This window comes from Erpetoichthys calabaricus, chromosome 6 (assembly GCF_900747795.2).
Source record: "Erpetoichthys calabaricus chromosome 6, fErpCal1.3, whole genome shotgun sequence".
In the NCBI taxonomy this organism is placed as follows: Eukaryota; Metazoa; Chordata; class Cladistia; order Polypteriformes; family Polypteridae; genus Erpetoichthys; species Erpetoichthys calabaricus.
The window spans coordinates 36,857,764-36,877,723 of NC_041399.2; the positions used below are offsets into that span (position 1 = coordinate 36,857,764).

Sequence of the window (19,960 nt, forward strand, 5' to 3'; positions counted from 1 at the left end):
CAGGGCCTACTTCTAGGGATGGGAAAATTATGATATACCTAGCACTGCATGCTCCCACATGACACTCATTAAAACCATCAGAAAAGATAATTAAAGAAAAGATTTTAAAATCTACTTATATATTACATATGATGTATGATGATTACATTACATATGATGTATCAGACTAATTGTCTCTGCTACACATTCTAATCTACTGTATTTTTATGAGCGAAATAGAAGGCTTTTCCAATGGTGACTTTAGAGTTTCTAATCCAGTGCTTTAATCATTTCCATTTCAGAATGAAGTACAGGGACAGCACTTCCTTTGAAATAGACTAGAACAACTGTTACATTGTACAATGATATGAGGCACTGAAAATCCATCCTTATTGTTTTATACCTAAGAGAGGGTGTACAAAAATATTAAAGCTAAAGAAATATTTAAATCATAGACTATACCAGGTGTATATCTCACCTCCTCTGAGTTAATTATCAGCTTTGCTATAAAGAGGCGGATATTTAGAGGTGTAGAAGGATTTCCTAGCTTGACATTGAGAAACTTCATCCACACTGGAAGATCAGCTGGAGCTGTACCCTGAAAGAGAAATAAAGTGAGGTTTAGATAGTTAAACCATGACATCTTCACCTGTGTCCACCTAAGCCAAGTTTACTTTGTCATGTAAATCTACAAGCAAACATAACAGTATTATGTATAACCTCCTCAATTTTCGGTGTAATGTTGTTCTTTTGCATGTGACTGATGAGTGCTGTCAGAGTTGCCATGCATTCGTGAGCATTCAGCTCATCCATCTCTAGTTCCACAGCATCTCCCTGTGCAGTGGATTCTGCTCGCTCCACCTGGGTAAACCAAAAGGGGAGAGAAAAATAATCCAATCAATAAAATATTCCTTCTTGAACACTGCTGTTGTTTTTCACTTTTACAGCTTATCTGTTTGCATGCCAATATGTTGTATAGCTCAAAGCCATGTTTTAATTATTAAAGATTTCCAAAAAAAAGAATTATATAAATTATTGGCAGACTGATAAAAACTTATAGCTTGAATATAATTAAATGCATACCACATTAAACTACTTTCCACAAACTACTTTATAACTCATCACTTTAGCTTTAAGGTGTTAAAAAAAATATATTTTTTTAACCATTTCAAACCTGCAGTGGATCTCAATGTTTCTGAATATGAAATGTTTCTGGATCATTGTTTTTGGATTCAAGCACGGCCTAAAACTGAAGGAATTAATATGACAGGGTACAGATATTTATGATGTACAAACCACTGACATAGGCAGTTTTCTGGAATGAACAGCATTATCAAATATTGAAACCAAAAAAAAAAAAAAAACACCGATTCATAGATTATGGGAATAGACAAATTGTACAATCTGTTTGTTTTTTCTCCTTGTAAAATATAGAAACAGAAACAGCAGCTTTGGCCAACATTGTCTTGTGTTCATCTAACAGTCAAAAATGATGAAAAACCTGATTTGGGGAGTAGCTAAAATCTTTTAAAATATGAAGATAGTTAGAGAAATGACTGATGACTTAGCAAATTTCAGATTTAATCTCTTTAGTTTAGTTTGATGGCTGGTCACTCTAGATGTAATAACTCTACAGTCTAGCTATTGGTTTAACTGTACCTTTGGACTACTTTTCCTTAATTTGAGTCCAAAACAATCTAATTTAAGTTAAGCAGATGATCCATGGTTTATTACACTCAAACAAGTTAAATTTGGAAACATTTTAAAAATCAGCCTCCACACTTTTTGAATATGCCACATTATCAGCTCCACCTGCATTTAAGAGTTCGTTTTTAATGAACAAATGTATGTAGAGTAACATGACTATCTCCTTTGGAAAACTTTTGTTTCCAGCCTTTAGTATTTATTTCTTTATTTTTAAGTAATGAAATGTGACCATGAGAAAATTAATATATATTTTAGAATTTTTTGAAGTCATGTTGAGGTTGATATGTAATTAGGCAGTTCTTGGAATACTTCACAACAGTCGCCACATGTCGTGGATGTGAATTCCACTCTATAGCAGACACAAAAATGTGGCATGCTTCTTCAAGTGAATTGATCATCTGTTATTAAATACAAATGGGGATTGTACTTAAATCTTTATGAATATAGTACTGCCTGTAGTTAATGTTACAATTCTTTTCATTATGCAGAGTAAGCCAGTTGTTTCCACAAGTGCATGAAATGTCAGCACATTGTTAAATTACAAAATAACACGATTTTGAGCTTAAGTCTTTGTGCTACGACACCACTAAAAAACCCTATGAAAAAAGTCTGCATGTTCTATGTTACAGCAAACATGTAAGAGTACTAGTATCACAAGGAGTGTAGCACCATGTATTCTGTTAAATATTAATTTAGAAATGTAATGCATATAATTTCCCATTGGGATTAATAAAGTATCTATCTATCTATCTATCTATCTATATGGCAATTTGGAATAGGTTTCAGGTAAATTTGTAAAAGCAGAGATATGATATGTTAATTTGTTGCATTGTAAAATAAATAACTGATGCAGTAAGTAGCGGTTTTATGTATCCATGACCTTAGAAAACATTGGTAAATTATAGCTCTAATAGCATCAACAACATTAATGAAATAATATCTCAGTGTGTGAACAAGAAAGAGAAAGATGGGGAGTAAGAATAAACATATTGGAAGCTTTTTTTTTGGAAATTTGTAATGGAAAATAAATGTACAGTATGTCATCTAGACTTGATGACATATTAGAAAGTCTTACTACATGAAGTGTAATCCCACATTGCAGACAGAGGCTGATCTGTCTTCTGCAGATTCAAGCTACTTAAAAGGTATGATTTGCACCCATTGTTGTCTTTAGCATTAGCCTCACAGTACACTTAGTTGACTGCTAACAAGGCATTATACCTAAATCATGCTTTGTCCACACAGTAATTTCTCAATCTTAAACTGCCTCCAGGTTTATAGTTTCAACATCGCTTTTACTTCCTCATGTTCCTACCCTGTGGTTTTGTTTTCTGACTTTGCAATGTTGCACTGCTTGCTTGTGCACTCAGTTCTCACACTGTTTTATAACTAAAATTTAGCTTTGCCCTGACATGTTATTAGGTAGCTACTGTCATCATGTCAGACAGAAGCAATCAGACACTTAAGTGAAGATTTCCAGAGTCTGCAACTTGGATTATATTTTGAGTGAGTAAGGCATTAAACTCATTTTGGGTTTATGAAAATAGTTTGTGAAAAGGGGGACTATGTGGCATGATTAGGTTGGTTTGAGTTTATGCTGCAATGCAGTAAATCACACCTGGAAGGAAATTATTTTAGTGCTCATGTTTCTATGTTTAATAACATGTCCACTAACTTAAGACATTTCACACTGTCATCAAAAACATGACATTCAATCTAAAACTCTTCAGTCTTCAAATTAATACGTCAATGGGTGAAAAACCAACCAAACATTCACTTTTTATGCAGAAACAACCTTTAACACTAGAATTCCTAAAAGCCTACGAAAAAATCATAATACCATGCCACCTTAAATTCCTTCACACCTCTCCATTAGCGGCTTTTGTTTTGCAAATGTGTCGATCAGCACAAGCAGCCTACTATTCCATCCCCCCCCACCGCTGCTGCTCAAGTCAGTCAAAAAGTTCTCCCAGCTCAAGTCTGTTTATTTGGATGTGAGGTGCCTGGAATTGTATAGGGTAAAAAATATATTGTTATTTAGAACACATGTATTTCATGTGTGTTCCATGTCTACAACGATCTGGGAAAATGTAGGATGACAGAAAATGCGAGGCAAGAAACATTGAACACATAGCTAAAACAGAAACTTTTTTCATGTTATAGTACTAATGACAAAATTTTGACATGAAGTATAAAATGTGTGAAGACTGAAGTCCAAATATCAAATGAACACTTTCACAATGGTACAAGTATAACAAAACAAGTGTGCTTTTATTCAAGAATACAACCGAAGAAAAAGAAATCAGGTTAAGGTACGACACTGACATGACTGCTTGGGTGGTGTATCTGTAGGAACTCCTGACTCATAATCGAGAGGTTTTGAGTTCAAGTCCGGGCCCTTCCTAGATTTACTGTTTTGAGTAGAGAACTGCTCTTATTGTTACTATTATAGAACAGAAACATACATTTAATTTGAGTCTGTAACAGACGGTGTAAATGTGTGCTACCTGTAAAGGTTAGCACTTTTTTTTTTTTTTTTAATTCAGTTTTACTCTCACAGTCACATTCATGCTCCCCCAATCTCACACTGCGGTTCACTGAGGTGAACCAAGATGAGGCATAAAGGCGAAAAATGGCACTGTTTGGATGCAGCAACAGGTTGGGTGTCATCCTGCCAGTGAATCTGCCACATGCATGTCCTTCAACAAAACAGCAGGGCCTACAGAGCTTGCCAAGGTATCGTGCAAAGTTCTGTTTGCGATTATATTTCTTGATGGTCTTTATATGAAACACATTTATAAGTTACTTATATAAATGCCATATCAAATGTTGTTTACCTATATTTATTTACTTCTCTTCCTACAGTGTAAAGACAAAGTAGACTGCAGAGCTTCCGGTGTTTAACCCTTTAACCGCCAACTCCCTAAATATTCCCCAAGCCAGGCGAAATCTGAACAATTTTTGTTTTTTTACTTTTTTACATTTTTTTTACATTTTTTACATTTATTCAAGCAGTATTGACCACTAAATGTTGTGCAAGTTGCCAGTGTATACACGAAATCTATAAATGTAACCTGAATTCTCAGCTAAGCAAAACATCTTGATACCAAACCGTGCCCTTTTCAATGGTAGATACTGTCGAAACTGTAAGCGGCCCTTCCACGACAATAAACTTTCATCAACTGCAACTGACGGTCCTGGCATGTAGGGCAACTGAAATGCTTCAAATAAATGATCAATCAAAGGACGTAGCTTGAACAAGTGGTCGCGGTTTGGATCTTTCTTATCTGGCTCGTTTCTGTTGTCATTCAAATGAAAGAATTTCAGCAGCAAATTGAATCGGTTACGTGTCATGACAGCTGCAAAAATAGGTGTTGCATACATAGGATCTGTAGACCAGTACATCTCAATATCTGGTTTTCTGATTATTCCCATCAACATCAAAATCCCAATGAATTTTTTCATTTCGTTTTCATCAGTGTCAAACCAAGCACGAACACGGGAATGTGGAGGTAAATTGGGATTTTTCTCAATAAACTGTGCTGCATACAGATTTGTCTGATGAACAAAATGTCTAATCAAATCAGGTGACACAAACAGCTCATAAAACTGCTCAGCAGTGTAATTGTTTACATCAACAATAAAGCCACACGTTCCCTCAAACGAATGCAGAAAAGGTAGTTCACCACGGGCAGCAGCCCAGCTGAGATGCTGGGGATACACCCACTCAGCGCCGTCATCCGATGCGTCTTCATTCACAATATCATGCAGCGCACGTTGCTGCTCATCACTGTCACTAAAATCTTCTTCAGAACTGCTACAATCATGATCAGAACTGTCCAAAATCGCCTGCAAAGCCTCACTTGAAGTCAGTTTACGTTTCGCCATATTCACAGCTGTTACATGCGAATCACGTCACATGACCGGCCAAAACAACCACAGACTTGTCGAAATACAACGTAGTAATAATACCCACGCCAAACCGTCAGTTATACTACTTGCCAGGCATTCATATAACCACAGGCAAATGTGCCGGATAATTCCGGCAGTATGGCGTTAGCATTAAAACAGCGGTGCCGGATATATCCGGCAGAGGGCGGTGAAGGGGTTAATAATTAATTGATTCAAACAATTTTTGAAACTTGTTTAGTATGGCGAGGAATTACAATGTTGTTTTTTTTTATATGTTATGGGGAAAGTAGTTATTCTATTAATTGATTGAATTAATTAATTTATGTGTGCCCCATGATTTTATTTAAGTCACATATAAGCACGAAAATTGTGGTTAAATAAAAAATATATTTTTTGGTTTTAGTGCATTTACAACTAAAGTAAATAAAATGGTTTTACTTAAAATATATACTTTTTTTTTTTTTTTTTACTTTTCAGTTTTTGAGTATTTTGCAAATTATTTTTATTTAATCATTTTTTTTTTATATATATATATATATATATATATATATATATATATATATATATATATATATATATATATATAAACGGGAAGTTTCTTTAAAAGGATTACATAATATATCTCCTTTGCAGAATTATTTGAATACCAAAAAGAATTATATTTTGGTCTCTGTTTTTCTGTTCAGACTTTTATAGGATTAGCGCTCGGTCGCTGCAAAAAAAAAAAAAATATATATAGACAACAGAACAGCAAGCTTACGGCAATACTTCCTCACCATGATCATCAAGGATACTCCTTCGCAAGAGTAGAAAAATCCATGTTCGGAAAATGGATGAATATTGATGCATACAGCTATATGTTGCTGGAACTATAAAGTGTAATACTGTACGCACATAGAAAGAACAAACAATAACAGCATATACTTGGTGGTTTGTATTTCTGTATTTTTTAGCATTATGTTTTTCTGCTTAAAAATTATACCTTCCTCTTGCTACGGACAACTGCTGAAGTGGATGCTTGAGAACCAATTGAAAAACTCTGAATGCCAGTGGAAAAATCAAACTGACTCATCTCTTCACTTAGACTGCTGTCAGCCATGTATGACTGTGATGATAAGTAGTGTGGCTCATCTGTTGAAAAGAAAGGAGAAATGATCTTCACCATCAAAACATACCTAATTTGCTATAATACTTTTTGATAACCCAGGAAAAATATATAATTAATTCATAGGAAAACAAATTAGGCAATAAAAGCAAATTTGCTATGCTTATTGATTTTTAAAACTGTTTTACCAGAGGCCATTTACTTTGTTAGTTAATTAAAACCACATTACCATAATTCAGGGTTTCTAAAACTATGGGTTCTGAGTTATTGTTCTGTTTAATGGTAATGGATAGCAGATGTTTAAAAGTGGGCCATACTGGATCATCGCAGGTTGATTAAGCAATCAACATTGCTCCTACGATCATACTCAGATACCCTTCAATCCCCCTCACCCCCGATGATCATCCAAGATTCTCCAAACCACCATCTATGCTTTGACAAATTGCCTACAATTCTCCAAAACAGACTATCCCACACTGACTATTCAACAAGGAATAGGTCTCAAATTTGTCTCACTAAAAAAAGTGAGAAGATGGGCTGTGACAAAAAAAGTTTAAGAAATTCTGCTATAAAGCTTTACTGATATAAAAATTTCTTAAATATTGACATCTCAGATTCACTTCACAGTTCATTCATTCACAGTTCAGTGACTTCTTATGCTTTTATTACTTTCATAAATTTACTTGCCTGAACTGCCATCACCTGCTTCTCTGGCTTCTTTACGAATGGCTAAGTATTTCTTTTTCTTCTCCAGAGGAACCTAATGAAATAAGAAAAAGGATTATATTGTGCACAATGTATGTTCTACCATATTTGATGATACTTTCAACAAGTATTTCAAATGAAAGTTTATTTCTACAATGTTAATTCCTATTTGTCTGGTAACCCAAAATATAAGTGTGCTCCATTGTAAGTGTCCTGCCAGAGACGTATTTTTACAATTTTCTGAAGAAGTGTTTCCTACATTTGTATTTCGCTTTTTAAATTCTTCTATTATATCCGATTTTAAAACCATATTCTCTAGTCTTGATGTACATGTCCAATATGATGGTATCAAGGATTCTGTTTTAGAATTTAATTCTTTTTGTAAAATGGTTTTAGACTCAATTGCTCCACTCAAGATATGCTGTAATAAGGAAAAGACCTGCTCCCTGGCTAAATGAAACTACACGATCGCATGGACAGATTGTTTCTAAACAGATTTTTAGGACTTCTCTATTCAACTTCCAAGTTGCAGTTAAAAAAGCTAAACATGATTTCTTCACTGATTTAGAATCCCGTCATTCTAAGAATTCTTGGGTCTTATTTAATTCAATTAATGCGGCCATTCACCCTCATTCTATGACGGGATTAAATAGTACTGTTCTTTCATGTGAGCACTTTCTTTCATTCTTTGACAGTGAAATTGATACACTCCGCTGTGGTATTGTTCCAACTGGCTATGAACTTCCTACTGTTAATCATGGCATTGTCTTGGAATCTTCTGATCTTGTCTCATTTTCACAGTTAAAAAGTACTATTGACACCCTTAAACCTACTCTCAGTCCTCTTGATATTGTACCACCACGCCTCTTAGTGGAAGCCTTTGATGTCTTGGGTCCACCTTTACTAGCTATTATCAATGGTTCTATTAGTGAGGGGGTTGTGCCCTCATTTTTCAAACATGCTGCGGTGCATCCCTGTCTAAAAAAGGCAGAATTAGATCTTGGAGTTTTAGCTAATTTTCACCTGATTTCCCAAATGCCATTTCTGGCTAAAATATTAGAAAGAATTATTTATAGTCAATTGGTTGATCATCTTAACTCCAATAATTTATTTGAGATCTACTAATCTGGCTTTAGGTGTTATCATGCTGTTGAGACGACCCTCCTGAAAGCATTCAATGACATCTCTATTATTACTGACTCAGGTGGCACTGCAGTCCTTACCTTTCTTGACCTGTCCGCTGCCTTTGACACTATTGACGATGAGATATTGCTGTTGCGGCTTAAACATCTTGTTGGGCTTAAAGGGGCTGCTCTTAACTGGTTCAGGTCATATCTAATTGGTAGACACTTTTAAGTGACTTTTAATTCCTCTTCTTCATCTACTGCTCCTCTTAAATGTGGTGTTCCTCAGGGATCCATTTTGGGTCCTATTTTATTCTCTATATACCTTCACCCTATTGGAGCGATTTTTAAGAAATTTAACATTTCTTTTCGCTGCTATGCTGATGATACACAGGTTTATATTCTCGTCTACAACTCTGCAATGAATCAACTGCTCAACTGTCTTTTTGAACTAAGATCCTGGATGGCTAATAATTTTCTTTATCTGAATCAAAATAAAACGGAGGTGCTTATAGTAGGTCCATCAGCTAAAGCCCAAATTGTTTTTTGGTCTTCTCAGCTCTCAAATTAAAATGAAAAACTATTCCTTTGCTAGAGTTTCTTTTAAGAAAATGGTAACATGGATTACTTAAAATAAATCATTTTATTGTTTTTCAAAAAGCAGTTTCATGTGGAAAGCATACTTTGGCTTGTTGCAGCACCTCAACATTATAATCTCCTCTGGGGTGAAACTGAGAACGAAAACAGAGACTTGCTTCAAAGTTAACTTTCATTACTGTAATCAACAGATCTGGCATATATTAGCTGTTTATTTTGAAGAATCACATACAAAAAGCTAAAAGTACCAAGATCTGTTTATAAAAAGGTGAGAACTTCTTTTATGTTGAGACAGATACAAAAATGTTACCAGATTCAAATCTATGATACAATTAGTCATCTGCTCCACTGACACAATCAACAAATGTAATTTTAACAAATATATGTAGATGGAAGAATTATTCCTTCTAATGTGCATGGGAGGTCCAAAACCACTTAAAGAAGGGAGAGAGAAAGACCAACAACGGACAGCAGAACAAAATGTTATAAGCACAATGGGCATTTACATTATAGCCTTCTGTTATACAACCCACATCTGTTTAGTAAACAAGTGTTTAGCAAACAAGAAAAAGTATCGAATTGAAATCAGTATTTTCGGATTTTATAGCTAGTTCTTGACCTATTTAAAATCAGTTGAAAATGCTTCATCATAAGAAAAGTACAGTTCACATAAAGCAATGCCAAAAATTAAAATTAAAAAAAAAAAAAAAAAAAGTGCTGGCCAAACTTTGCTTGGAATTAAAAGTGCTTATTAAATTAAATTTTTAAGTTTAATTTTTTTTTTTTTTTTTTTTTTTTTTTTTTTAAGTTCTCTAGATGCTTCACATGGTTTCATATGTCCAAGCCTTAATTTAATCTATTGCAATTTAAATGAATGCATATGGCAAATTAATTTCTTTAAGACAATCAAGCACATACCTCAATCTCAATAGGAAAATTGTATATGCGTTGCATATCAATTAGATTTTCCAGGATAAATTGATTCTGTAAAATAAATATAAATGTAACATAAATGTTTAGGAAACAGAGATTAACTAAATCACAACTGATGAACAGTTAAAGTTTCATTTGAAAAAAATCTTCATCCTTACAAAATATTACTAGCACACTATGCTGGTTGTGTTAAACTGATACAATGTTGAGCAGTAAAAATTCATTACGTACCACAGATACTTTACGATATTTAAGACCCCAGTGATGCTCTTCTGCCCAAGCAGAGTAACAAAACATAAATTTAAGGGGGGAAAAAAAGGCCTAATTACTTAAATTAATGATTTTCTTTCATTTTCAAAAAGCTATTTTCAAACACACTTCAATACTATGTCCATGGCATGTGGTCCAAATTATGCGAGAATGATCAAATAAAACCAGACAATGGTGCAGTGGCCCATTCCAGAACAGGAACAAATTAATAATCATTAAATAAAAATAAAAAAAGTTACAAAATAGGTTTGTATATCAGACATGTTGGGATTTAAACATTTATCTAATTAAATCATACTCTATTTTAAATAACATGAAAGACTGACATTTGTAGGTAAATAAAAAGTGCATTTTTTAATCAAACACAATGTTTGGTGATATTGGCAATTTAAATATTATTTACTGTATTCATTAATATTGAGAAACAAATTCCTAACGTCCATCAATACTTGACAGATTCTCTCCCCCCCACCCCCCCCAAGTCCATTTCAAACACAGACTACTTCATTGATTTCACAAAAACACAGATTTTACATTGAAACTGTTAAATAGTTAATTGAGAAGAAAAAACATTAATATATGTTCTCGTTCTCAGGACACTACAGCTGCTAGAATTTTTCTCTCTCTTTACACCACTGCTTTAGTATAACATTGCTAAGCACATTTCTTCCCATAGAGAATATTAGTAATTTTGCTGTTCCTAAATATGACATTTACTCATATCTTCTAAAATAAACTCTGTCAATCCTGGTTGCAATATAATAACTATGAAACAAGAAATAGAACAGGCTTCTTCATAGTCAGCTGTAGTTCAGCTATCCTAAAAAGAGAAAAAATATTTGACTACAAATGAACATCTCAATTAATTACACGTTTTGCATTCATTTTTCTTAATTATGTTTGTATCATGGTCTACATTTCAATTTCCACTTACCCACCAAAACTAAAAGAACACTGAAGATAACTGGTTCAGAGTATGAAAAAGACTGTTAAAAAAAATTTAGTGAAAAAGCCATTTTCTAGTTATGAAGATTTGGGTCTTCAAGTCTTTCACCACAGTCCACACTCTTAGAATTAATCTACTAGCTCTTCTCTGGAAATTTTTATAGAAGATGTGTCCTGATAAACAGCTTAAGTAAAGCTTCTGTTTGTACTCCACAAAGCATGCTACATAACCCATAATGCGTTTCTCCTTTAAAATTGCTTCTAAATTTGGACAATGATAAGTCAAGTAAGATTTAAAAAAATAAATTATTACAACAATGATTTGCCAGGTCTAACAGTTTTTTTTTTGTAAATGGAAAAAAACAGTTGTATTTAAAATAATGTTACTTTGGTACATATGTTTATATATACATTTTATCACTGTCCACCTTTAATGTGTTTTACAAATTAAGGAATCTGATAATCTCACTTTTTAGTGTCATTTTCAAATGTAACTAAATTGTCACAATTTTAGCTTAGTCATTTATATATGTTTTCCGGAATTGACAACTGCATGACACCATTTGTCACCCAAACTGATTAAGAAAAGATCTGTCACACCATTAGTCTTTGTTTTCTTTGCTAAAATCACTTCAACATTCTAAAACCCTGCCTCTTATATGTGTACAATTCTTTATTATAAACTATTTCTGCTGTTTCCTCATAAAAGTCTACCTTAATAATAAAACATCTCCCTCTTCTAAACCTTCCTGGATTATCCACTAACATACTGAATAGTTGCTTCTTCAATTCATATATTCTTTTTTCTAGTGATTTGACTCAGATACACTTTAAAACTTTGGATTATTATGTAAAATGGGCTCTAAAACAGTTTTTATATGATGGAGGTTTCCCAGATTGCAATTTCACATTATATACCGTATTTACTCGTGTAAGACACGAACCCTAATTTTTACAAAGAAAATTGCGAAAAAAATTTGCCCTGTGTACAGACGCGCGTTGTGATTGAATAGGAAGCGTTTAGGGCTCTTTTTGCACAAAATGCACTTCTGTTTTTGTTGCATGATGAAAGAGAGAGAGAGAGAGAGAGAGAGAGAAAGAGAGAGCGCGGGCAAGCGAGAAAAAGCGTGCGAGCAAGAGAGAGAGAGAGAAAGCGTGAGCGAGAGAGTGCGTGCGAGAGAGAGAGAGAGCATGAGCCCAAGCAGAGGAAATAAACATTACAGAAAAAAATTTCCTCGTGTATGACACGCACCTGATTTTCTAATGCTAATTTTCGGGAAAAAAATGTGCGCGTGGTACACGAGTAAATACGGTATATTGACTTAAAGGGTTTGCATATGTTTGCATAAGCCAGGGGTATCAAAGTTAAGGTTTAATTTTTTTTATGTGTTTTCTTTTAAATATTATTAATTATGAACTGTGTATCTATATTCAATAACATTCTTTTTGTTTTATGGGTGAAACCAGCAAGAGGCAGGGATCCCAAAACATCATTGCTCAGCCATTCGATTTAGGTTAAGGAAAGGACCTTCTGAGGATCACAGAGTACTATGGAGTGTGCATCGACATTTTGAGTGCTGTTCTGATTTTCTGGGTTTGGTGGATCCTTGCTTTGTTTTTGGACCCTGATTTAGGACTGGTCTTGCTCGACTTAGGTAGTCTTTTTTAGGCATACACCTTTGTCTTCTTTGTTACTATTTTTCCTTGTTTAGCAATTTTTGTTCTTTTTTGTTATTTAATAAATAAATTTCAGGCAAGAGGTTTATAGTCATCTTCTCTCTTGAAGGACATTTTTGAGTATCTAAAATACTGGGCTGTGTTATTTTGAGGTCTGTTTTTACACTTTTTTGTGAATATCACAATATAAACCATAAGTATTCTATCTTAGGATTTATCCTTAAAATTATGACATTGTAATTTAACCTATTTTGTAAACATAGATGCATTGAATGCACTCTCATCTAAGTAACTCCAAGTAAATGCTCCATAAAGTTGCTTAATTATGTTCCAGATAAAATCACGTAATTAGCGTAGATTTGTTATTAATATTACTATAAAATTCAGAATGAGGACTGAAATTCAGATGATGCTCAGGCACTTAAGGTTTCATGTGTAACAATAAAAAAAATCAAAAACAAACTTGCCAACCTTTTCTGGTTTCTCACTAAAAAGAAAGCCTTGAAAAAACTTCACTTCATTAAAACTACAGCTGATCACTGCAACTGCACAGTTATATGCATAGCAATGATGCCGACGTCTTTCTTCCAATAGTTGTTTTTCACCCGCCATATTCTCTGTGAAGGCATCAAAACAGCACCTTCAAGGAAAAGAAATGAAAATTTTAATACTAAAAACTAAAGTAAATAATAATGATGTTAAAATTATAACAGAACATAATGTGTCTCAATACATATTTACTAAAAAACTGCATCATTATTACCCAAATTATTCACAGTAAATAACTCTAAAACATTATCTGTCTCTCTGGCTTTTGTCCTCACGTTTTACAATGCAAGGTTTCCAACAACACACAAAAGGAAGCAAGAAACCACGGATAAGACTAACAAAACATTCTTCTTTTTATTTAAGATACAAAGCAAACATATACACGTTTAACATACAAGCTTTGCCTAACTGAAAAAAATAAGTAGAAAGTTGTAAGCAATTTTAAAATCTGTACATAAAGCTTGAAAAAACATAAGTAATTATTAAAGCACAGTTCATCACCATCATGCTGAATGCGTGGGACAACAAAAAAATGCAGTTAGAAAAGGTGATCTGTAAGGTGAACTGTAAACTGTAAAACTGAAAGATGAACCGTAATCAAAGTATACACAGGCATTTAAAACCTGAAAATAAGTTTGTTAAAAAACAAATAACCAAGGCTCCACACCTGTAACAAAAATCATAGTTTGGACAAAAACTTGACAACCTGAGACAAAACTTTAACCTTAAATCAGGGGTTCCCAACCTAGGGTGCGAGATGTCAATTCAGTGGGTCCAACAAAGAGGAAGGCTGTGTCATAGTTTGCCAAAATTGAGTGAGGTGCATTGTCTGCCTTTATTGTGGTGTAATCTGTGCCTTGCAGTGTGCCCTCATTTGTATGTAATTTATTAATTAGCACTCCTGTTCTGTGATATGAAAAGAATCAAGCACTGCACGTCTAATTGTCACCAGTGAATGAGCCACAGAAATGCACCTTCTCGTAGGTTCTTTGCTATGATCTGAGCATTCGGAAATGTGAATAACTTTATTTTTTTTTTTAGAGAATGAAATTTTGACCTTGTAATTAACCATACAGAAGGGCGAGGTCTAGTATTGATTTCTGTGCAAGCCCTGATCTTAAAACATCACTGATTAGCGGTTTGATTGACATTTTTCCTTATCTCAACTGCTGGCTGTCCTAGCAGTAGCACAACAATTTTAATTGTGTGTCACATCTGGATGTTTATTCACCTTTTATAAGATCCTGCAATCAACGATATTAACATTAAATGGAAAACAAAGTAAATATTTATAGGAAAAAAAAAGTAAACTTTAAATATCTTGATTTAGTAAGTGTACAAATTACATGAACTGAAGTGAGGTGGGACAAATGTACCTCACAGCTCCAGAGTCCTGGGTTTAAATGGTGCACTAGGCAGTCTGTGCACTCTAAACTGCCAGTATATGAAGCACTGGCATCCTTTCTTGTGTTGGTCCCACCTTGCAGCCAGTACCTTTGAGGTGCTGAACTGATTTAAATGGTGATTTGAACACAATGATAACTACCAAGAATGTGCATGCAAACAAGGCACTGAGATTTTATTTTTTAATAATCGTTTCTAACATGATTCGTGTAAAAACTAAACAACACCAAAATATTTCTAGCTGTTGATGAATTGCCATATCTATATCAAGCTGTTAAAAAATTTAATTTTCCTAATTGTTAGACTTGCTGGACTTGAAGCAAAAAAAGTGTAAGACTATAGTTGAACTGTGGGGGAAGCAAGCAGCTGAATAACATTTGTTTTGCTTTTCGTTCCCTGAAATTATTGACACTACATTTTCAACATTTAATTGAAAATCCTGTATTATAATGAAATATTCTCAGAAACTCTCAAGGGATTCTAGTAATGTTTAACATTTCAACAAGAGGAAAAGGAACATCAGTGCAGGGAGGCTAATATTTACTTTATATAGCAACTTAAACAAGAAAAACCTTCTCTACACACTTCACAATTTAGCAGATTTTTTTTAAACAACTGTAACACAGGCAGATACCTTACTCAGGGGACTCATTGTGAGTGAACAGCGAGAATTAAACAGGCAACACTGGGGTTTAAAGTCCAGTGCTATAACTACTAAACCACACTGCCTCTGCAATATAACATAAGAGCATAACATTAGTAACCTCATTTAACACAATTTAATTTTCTGGAAAGAAGACATACTCCAGTGAAAATGTAAGGAAATTAACTTGATATCAGAGATGGAACATGAGCCCTGACCATTTAACATGCTTTCTTGTAATGTTTTGTGCCATATTTTAAACTAATACTTGCTTGTATGTAACATTTAATATAAAATAATAAGTACTTTACTTAGTATAAAAGTTTACATTTTAAGCAAGCTTACATTGCTAAACAGCTGCATTTGATAAAAGTTAATTTTCTCTGCCTCCACCAAAAATAAAAAATAATTGGTCAGTTCCTCTGTTTATTACACACAGTACCTGAATTTGCAGAAAACCACCATTATTAAAGTACCACAAGCACAGATATTCCAAAGTCTCCTCTCTCTCCTCCCAGTTAGTTTTATCTTCTGCAACCCCAGGTAAGGCAGAGCGGCTCCTTTTAAACAGTACCCAGGAGTACTTCTGGTGGCAGGGCATAGCCCATTGGAAGCACTTCTGGGTCAACTTGAAGTCTGTAAGAGTGGGAACCATGAATCTTTATAGCACTCCCTGGTTGCACCCACACAACTCAATAGGGCTGTACCACTCCATTACAGCCCCCAGCATACCCTGCAGGTGTCCGTATGAGTGCTGATGCCCTGGGATGATGCTAGCTAACATATTAGTGGAGCAGATAATCTGAGCCATTTGCCTCCGAGTGGTTTCCCAGCGTGGTAAGGATCTTTGGTCCACCCCAGCCGGTACATAAGCTAACCCAGTTCTGCAAGGGCATCTCCTGCCTACCTCCTGGCTGAGGTAGGACATTCCTCACCTGTCTTCTTGTGCCTTTGATGGGCCTGACACCTGTCCAGGTAAGGACACCCACCCAAGTATACCTTCCATCACAACTGTTAGCTCAGATTTGTACAATCAAATTCCTAAACATTTGTAGAAGCATTTAAGGAGAGTTAAGACTCTACAAAAATATGACTGAGATCCACATGTAACACAACAACACATTACCACAAACAGGTTTGAAAATATAAGAAACAATCATAAAACTGTGCTGGATTATTCTTCCCAATTCACCCCACAAAGTATCTTGCACCTCAGAATTAATACCTCTTTGGAGTACTCAAAGATGCTAACAATGGAAAAAGGTAAGGAAGTGATGAAGCAGTTAATGCAGAAGAGGATTGTGACTGGTACAAGAGAGGAAATAGAGGTTGTTTAAGTTTGACAGATTATGCAGAACATTAGGAAATGTAGCTATTATATTCAACACGGTATTCAAATAATCTTTTATATAATAAATCACTAAGGTCCATGTGGCCATTCCCTCTGTGCAAACTGATTGGTCTGTTTGGCTTTGGTATGATTGGACAGTCTATCTTTGATGAAGCATTGAAAGAGAAAGTGCGAGTACAAGACACACAAGGAGAAACAAAGACATACAAGGCAGTCACCTTGAAAGACGGCAAGTATAAAACCAGACAGGAGGTGAAAAGGGTGCCTTGCAAATAATGAGAGTATGAGAAGCTGGCCTTACGAGAACACACTTGAGAGACTGAGCATGAGGTAAATTACAAAGGAAAGAAACTGAAGGTACATACAGGACAAGAGATAGCAAATATTTTTAATTATGTGGCTAATCCTAGAATAACAAATTTACAGTAACTTACGAAAATACCATGTTTATTCATAATTTCCAAAAAAGTGAGTAACTCATAGTCTAACATTCTCATTATGAACTAATATAAGTATACATAACAGGGGAATATGCACTGTCCCAACATTTTACATCTTTTTATTTTTTGTAGAAATGTTCTCTGCATATTTAGTAGAATATTCCTATACGCTGTATTAAAATTAACTTTTTTCCCTGCATTTTGTTTGCAAAAAAGGTAACAACCATATTAAATTAGAAATTTAATAAGGCCTAACATCTAAATTGTCTAGACAAGTAAAGTAATATTATCACAATTATATTACTCAAACAATCCTTATAATTAGGTCAGATCAATTTAGTATTTTCATGGATGCTGATTAATCAGACCTAAAAGATTTAGCAGCAACCTTGCACTTTTAATTCCTTAATAATTCTTTGCATTTATATAGCAATTTTCTCACTACTCAAAGCACTCAGCAATTGCAGGTTAAGGACCTTGCTCAGGGGCCTAACAGAGCAGAGTCCCTATTGGCATTTACGGGATTCGAACCTCCAATTGCCAATGCAGATCCCTAGCCTCCACCACTTTTGCTCCTTACCACCTTTTGACATTTCAGTGGTTTGGTTTTGTTCTTATTTTGTTAAGACATTGCAACTAGGTTAGAGCACATGATGCTCATGTGTTATATTATTATGCTCCTGCAGAGTGATAAGCAGACAACAAACACTGGTCAGTTGTGTTTTAAAATCCTTTAAAGCACAGAGTGCATCAGTTTCCATAACTATATGCTAATAATTTCTCATACAATTAAAGATATTACAGCCAAATGAACATTTAAATAATTATTTAATTTGACTCTCTGGGGAAATAAAAAAAAAAAAAAATGTTGTTAAATGTTTGGGAGATGTGGTTACCAAGATCCACAACAAAAACAATACATTTGGCAAAAGATACATGATGTTAATACACAGTGTATACAGTAGATAATAATAATAATACATTTTATTTATATAGCACCTTTCCCATGCTCAAGGCACTTACAGAATATAATAAAGAACGGAAGCATATACAGTATATAGCATTGTACAAACCAGATAAATAAATAAAGAAGATTAAGACAGTGAATTCTGAAAAAAAAAAAACTAGATAGCTAGTAAATAACAAAAAAGTAAAGTTTTAAAACTTTAATGGAGTTCCATCAGTTCATAAATTGCTCAGCAACCTTTGTGCATCACAATCTATCAAATGATTCTAAATGCACATTAACAAAAGAACAGCTGTTACATGTGTAAGTGACCGACCAGAAAATGTTTCTTTTTAACCCTATTGCACTCATTCATTGCACACCATTTTCACCACTCATTTCCAACACTACAGTATATTCTCTGGTTAATTTTCCCAAAACCAATCAATCAATCTTTCTTATTCCTGTGTGGCACATTAAAAAAAAAATCACAATTATGGAGGAAGTTTGTAAATCCTAAAAACAGAAAACTCATACTTGTTGCCAACTCTTATACTAACATTTCACCTATTCATTCTCGTATTTAAGATAGCAGAACAATTAAATGCTGGGATAATAATAAAAACTTGACTGTTTTGCCAATTTTATTTCTTTATTGTTCTCACACACAGGAAATGTATCAATGCAGGCTGAAAAATATTAAGCGTTGTAACAACTCTTTAATTACCCCATGAAATACAGGACTGAGAACACTGCCTAGAATCTATTATCATGTAGATACGCCTCATAGAGATTAAACCACTTTAGCCCATTGGCCCTCTATAGCTTTTGTTAACACAGCTCCTCATGACCGAAGAATATTTTAAGCTGAAAACTACTTACTTGAGTAAGGTTTTTGAAAGCTCATTGCCCTCTGATTTGTTGTGACCACAGTAAGCTTGATTGACCTTTGATTCTTTGGAGTATACTTCCTCTTTAGGCAAACGTGAATAAACAACTTCCATAATTTTGTAGCAACCATTTTTCTTAGCAAGCTGGGTATCAAATGCAGATTCGTTTGACTGCAAAACAAATTTTGAAGATTAAGATCAAATGTGATCTAGAAACGTATAAAGTTTTTCTTAACAAATATTAATCGAATTAAACAGATGACAAAGAAGGTTCATGCATGACAGCTTATTGTAAGAAATCATAACCTAATTCAGCCTGGAACGGAGTCTGAAGAAAAAAAAAAAATCAGCAAAAATGCATACATTTCTATTACACTTCTACTGTATTTCTATTATACTTTGCTCATGCAGAGAGTATTGAGATTCTAGAGTAGGAAGAGCATTTTATACTTTTATCAGTATATTAAATCAACAAGCTTTATTTTATTTTATTTTTTAGCTGTCCATGTCTTCTAGCTTACCTTTAAGAACCTGGCTTGTAAGATGGTCATGATATAAGCTACTGTTTTACAGAGGAACTCCGTAAGTGCTTCCAGGCTACAGTTAAGAAGAATAGTCAAGAGGCAACGGTCAACAACTGCTTGTCGAGTTGTGTTGGCACATGGATCTTCTGTTTGGAACATCTGAAAAACAGTGTCTAGTAGAGAGACTTGCTTGCTGCGGGCACCCCTAAAACAAAAGGAGTATTTTCACTTCTACTGAAGCATGAAAGGAAGGAAGAAT

General features: G+C 34.3%; 1 protein-coding gene across 1 annotated transcript in view; it reads right to left on the minus strand.

Annotated features, from left to right (window-relative positions):
* The window catches only part of prkdc (protein kinase, DNA-activated, catalytic subunit), a 280,348-nt gene that overhangs the window by 139,190 nt on the left and 121,198 nt on the right, over positions 1 to 19,960 (minus strand). The window contains exons 41-48 of the mRNA XM_051928733.1: positions 19,699 to 19,906; positions 19,170 to 19,348; positions 13,426 to 13,594; positions 10,048 to 10,113; positions 7,406 to 7,463; positions 6,581 to 6,729; positions 700 to 840; positions 458 to 577 (exon numbers count right to left, since the gene is read on the minus strand). Coding sequence (XP_051784693.1) covers positions 458 to 577; positions 700 to 840; positions 6,581 to 6,729; positions 7,406 to 7,463; positions 10,048 to 10,113; positions 13,426 to 13,594; positions 19,170 to 19,348; positions 19,699 to 19,906 — 1,090 coding nt within the window. The remainder of the gene's footprint in view (positions 1 to 457; positions 578 to 699; positions 841 to 6,580; positions 6,730 to 7,405; positions 7,464 to 10,047; positions 10,114 to 13,425; positions 13,595 to 19,169; positions 19,349 to 19,698; positions 19,907 to 19,960) is intronic.